General features: G+C 39.6%; 1 protein-coding gene across 4 annotated transcripts in view; it reads right to left on the reverse strand.

The window, feature by feature from the left end:
* The window catches only part of Atp8b4 (ATPase phospholipid transporting 8B4 (putative)), a 167,096-nt gene that overhangs the window by 121,836 nt on the left and 40,985 nt on the right, over window positions 1-4,275 (reverse strand). For all 4 annotated transcript variants that reach the window (XM_031371777.1, XM_031371776.1, XM_031371778.1 and 1 more), the window contains exon 6: window positions 4,212-4,273. In XM_031371777.1, coding sequence (XP_031227637.1) covers window positions 4,212-4,273 — 62 coding nt within the window. The remainder of the gene's footprint in view (window positions 1-4,211; window positions 4,274-4,275) is intronic.

The following is a 4,275-nucleotide window of genomic DNA, read 5'->3' on the forward strand; positions in this document are numbered from 1 at the left end:
AAAAAAAAAAAAAAATGTAATGTGCCACATTAACAGACTTAAGACAGAAACTATGTGATCTTCTCCACAGACACAGACGCAGTAAAAGCACTATCAAAGTTCAACAACCTTCCTGATAAAAATCTCTGATGACTGCAGAGCAGTGGTGGGGCATGCCTTTAATCCCAGCACTCAGGAGGCAGAGGCAGCCTTAGTTCAAGGTCAGCCTGGTCTACAAAGCAAGTTCCAGGACAGCCAGGGCTACAGGGAGGAGGGGAAAAAACAAGCTCTGATGAAACCAAAAGTAGGCAGAAGACAGCTCAACACACTGAAGACTACAATGGCAAGCCTCTGGCCAGCATTCCCACCAATTCCTTCAAGCCCTCGCCCAGACAAGGGTGCTCTTTCTTCCCAGTTTTATTCAACGCAGGTAGGTGTACTGTACTAAGGCAAGAAAAAATATAAAGGGAGAAAAATTGAAAAAGAAGAAATTAAATTATCCCTTCTAGAGACAATATAATTCTATACTTAAGACTCCAATGAACTCCATCAAAGAACTCTTGAAGCTGATAAATAATTTCAGGAAAGTAGCAGGATACAAGGTCAATATATAATAATTAATAGTTTTTATATGCACTAACAACAGATTTTCTGAAAAAAGATATCAGGAAAAATATCCATTCATGATAACTCAAAAGTATACAGGGATAAAGCCAAAGATAAACTTTAAGACACTGACAGATAAAATTGTAGAAGACACTAGACAATGGAAAGACTTTCATATTCTTGGATTTTCAAGATTTGTACTGGGAAAGTAACTATCCTATCAAAAAGAATCTACTGATCCAACAATGTCCCAGTAACATTCTTCAGAGATCTAGAAAAAAAAAAAAAGAGCACACCCAGAGGCATTACATTACTTGACCTCAAACTATACTACAGATCCATTGTGATAAGGACAGTGTGGTGGTAGCAGCATAAATACAGCTGTGTAAACTAATGGAGCATAATAAGAGACCCATAGATAACCCACGCAGCTATGCTGACTTCATTCTTGACAAAGGAATCAAAAACATTCACTGGGAAAAAAGACAGCCTTTTAATAATGTTGTCCAAACTGGATATCCACCTGAAGAAGAACAAAAAGAGAACCATATGTTTCACCATGCACAAAAATGATCATTTCAAATTGGATCAATGAGCCATGACAATGGGGTCCATATGCACAATGGAATTTCATTTAGCCCAGAAGAAAAATTACATTTGCAGGAAAATGGTTGGAAATGGAAAGCATTTTCTTTGTTTTTTTTTTTTTTCAATATTTATTGTATTCTTAAATAGCTTAAAGCCAAGAACACTGAAACCACTAGAGCAAACCACAGAGGAAACATTTAGAAACACAGATATAAGCAACAAATTTCTGAATAGAACGCCAATAGCACAGGAAACAGCCACCAGAACTGACAAATAGAAATCATGAAATTAAAAATTCCCTGTAAAACAGAAGTAACTTCCAACAGAACAAGCAGAAGGCCTACAGAATGAGGGGATCCTTATGATCCGTGCCTCAGAAAGGGGGTAAGTAGCATGAATGTTTGAATAATTGCATAAATTCAATGCAAAAATCCTGCCAATCAATAAATGGGCCACTGATCTGAAGAAATGCTTTTTAAAAGAAGAATGAAAACAGCCAGGAGACACTTTTAAAAGTGTATCAAATCTCTAGCCATCAGAATAAAGCAAAATTAAACTACCTTGAGATTCCATCTCACCCCAGTCAGAATGGCCATCATGGAAAAAAATAGATGACAGATGCTAATGAGGTTGTATGTTTTGGGAACTCTCACTCACTGTAGTTAAGAGTGTGAACTGGTGTACTCACTGTGGAAAACATGTTGGGGCTTTGCAAAAGACTGAAAATAGAACTTTCATAGGACCTCACTGTTACACTCAGGTGTATACCCAAGGTCTCTGTGTGCTACCACAGAGATATCTTAACAAGCATGCTTAATACTGCTAAATTCACAATAGCTAAGACATGAAATCACTCGATATATTAACAGATCAATGAACCATGACAATGGGGTACTGTGGTGCTTTGAATGTGCTCGACCCATGAGAAGTGGTACTATAGGAGTGTGGCCTTGTTGGAATAAGTGTTCTCTTATGGGGGAAGTGTGTCACTGTGTAGGCGCACTTTGAAGGAGTGATCAAGCTCTGCCCAGTGCAGGAGAGAGCCTTCTTCTGGCTGCCTGCCACAGACCGACTCCTGGCTGTCCCTGGATCAAGATACGGAACTCTCAGCAACTCCAGCACTGTGTCTGCCCACACGCTGCCATGCTTCCCGCCATGATGATAATATACTGAACCTCTGAAAGTGTAAGCCAACCCCAATTAAATGTTGTCTTTTATGGGAGTTGCCTTGGTCATGGTGTTTCTTCCCAGCAATGAAAACCCTAACTAAGACAGGTTACGTATACACATGGAACTTCATGTAGCCTAGAAGAAAAATAGAATTATGTAATTTGCAGGCAAAAGGTTGGAAATAGAAACAATTTTCTTTGGTTTTTTTTCAATATTCATTTTATTCTGTGTGTCAGAGTGTTTTGCTCTGTGCATATGTATGTCTGTACACATATGTGTGTGCCTGGTACATGCAGAAGACACTGGATCCCTTGGAATTAACTGGGACTTGAACCTTAAGTTCTCTGCAATAACAAGTGCTCTTGGCCACTGAGCCATTTTTCCAGCCCTGAACATAGTCTTTTTAATAATTATTTTGGTTTTGGTTTGGTTTGGTTTGGTTTTGGTTTTGGTTTTTTGAGACAGGGTTTCTCCATATAACCCTGGCTGTCCTGGAACTCACTCTGTAGACCAGGCTGGCCTCAAACTCAGAAATCCACCTGCCTCTGCCTCCCAAGTGCTGGGATTAAAGGTGTGCGCCACCACGACTTGGCTTATTTTGTTATTCTTAATTATGTTGTGTGCACATGAATGCAGGTATCCTCGGAGGTCAGAGGCATTTGATCCCCTTAGAGCTGAAGTTAAAAGCAGTTGTGAGTTCTGGGAACTCATTTTCAAGAGCAAATGTCACTGAGCCACCTCTCAGTGGGACATTCTAGTTACCCAGGCTCAATGGCTAAGACAAATCTGTATATTCTCCCTCATATGTGGATCCTAGCCTCTAACTGTTAAATGTGTGTGTCCAGATGGGAGTAAATTGGAGTAGAGCCCACAAAATGAGAAAGGAGCCCGCGAGGCAGGAAAAATAGAGAAGCTTTAAAAGAGGATGTTGGGGAAGGCAGTAGAACATTTGGAACGCAAGGAAGCTGAAGGTAAGAGAGTACAATGGGAAGGGGACAGGGAAGATGGAGAATCACACAAATGAAACATGTCTGAAAAATACAGAAGCCTATTACTGCATAAGCTAAGAAAATCATTAAAAACTTAAAAGATATGGGAAGTGGTCTATACATAAAATAAGTAAGATAAAAAGAAACATTGGAAGGGATCTTGAAGTTTCCCTTCCCAATTCTCTAGTACTTTCCCTGTTCTTTGGGTGAACATACTCATGTCTGAAATCACTGCTGATGTTAGTACTGCTTCCCTGGGTGGTATTTATCAATGCATGAAATTAAGTAGGAGGGAAATTCATGTTACTGTGGATAATGTGTTCTAATTCAACTATGGGAGGCATATAAAATCCTATCGTTGCTACTTACTTGGTACTACAATACCCAGTACGTGTCTGTGTTCCACAAAAGAAACTCCCAAAGAATTTGCTAACTGTGAAAAAGACTCATAAAACGATGATCAAGCTAAACTTCAATTTCCAATAAGTTAAAGGACAGAAATGCTCATTTAATTAAAATAGAAAGCCACCAATCATTCAAAAAGCCCAAAGAGGGCTAGAGAGATGACTCAGAGGTTAAGAGCACTGGCTGCTCTTCCAGAAGTCCTGAGTTCAATTCCCAGCAACCACATGGTGGCTCACAACCATCTATAATGGGATCTTATGGCCTGGAGGCATATATGCAGGAATAACACTGTATATATAATAAATAAATAAATCTTTAAAAGAAAAAAAGCAAGGAGGAAAGGAAAGAAGGAAGGAAGGAAAGAAGGAAGGAAGGAAGGAAGGAAGGAAGGAAGGAAGGAAGGAAGGAAGGAAAGAAGGAAGGAAGGAAAGAAGGAAGGAAGGAAGGAGGAAGCCCAAAGAGCAGATTTCTTACTTGCTATTAATGAGCACCTCAGACTGCCGGTTATTCACTTGATTATCACTCTTGTGACGGAACT

This window comes from Mastomys coucha, unplaced genomic scaffold (genome assembly GCF_008632895.1).
Source record: "Mastomys coucha isolate ucsf_1 unplaced genomic scaffold, UCSF_Mcou_1 pScaffold15, whole genome shotgun sequence".
NCBI classification, from domain to species: Eukaryota; Metazoa; Chordata; class Mammalia; order Rodentia; family Muridae; genus Mastomys; species Mastomys coucha.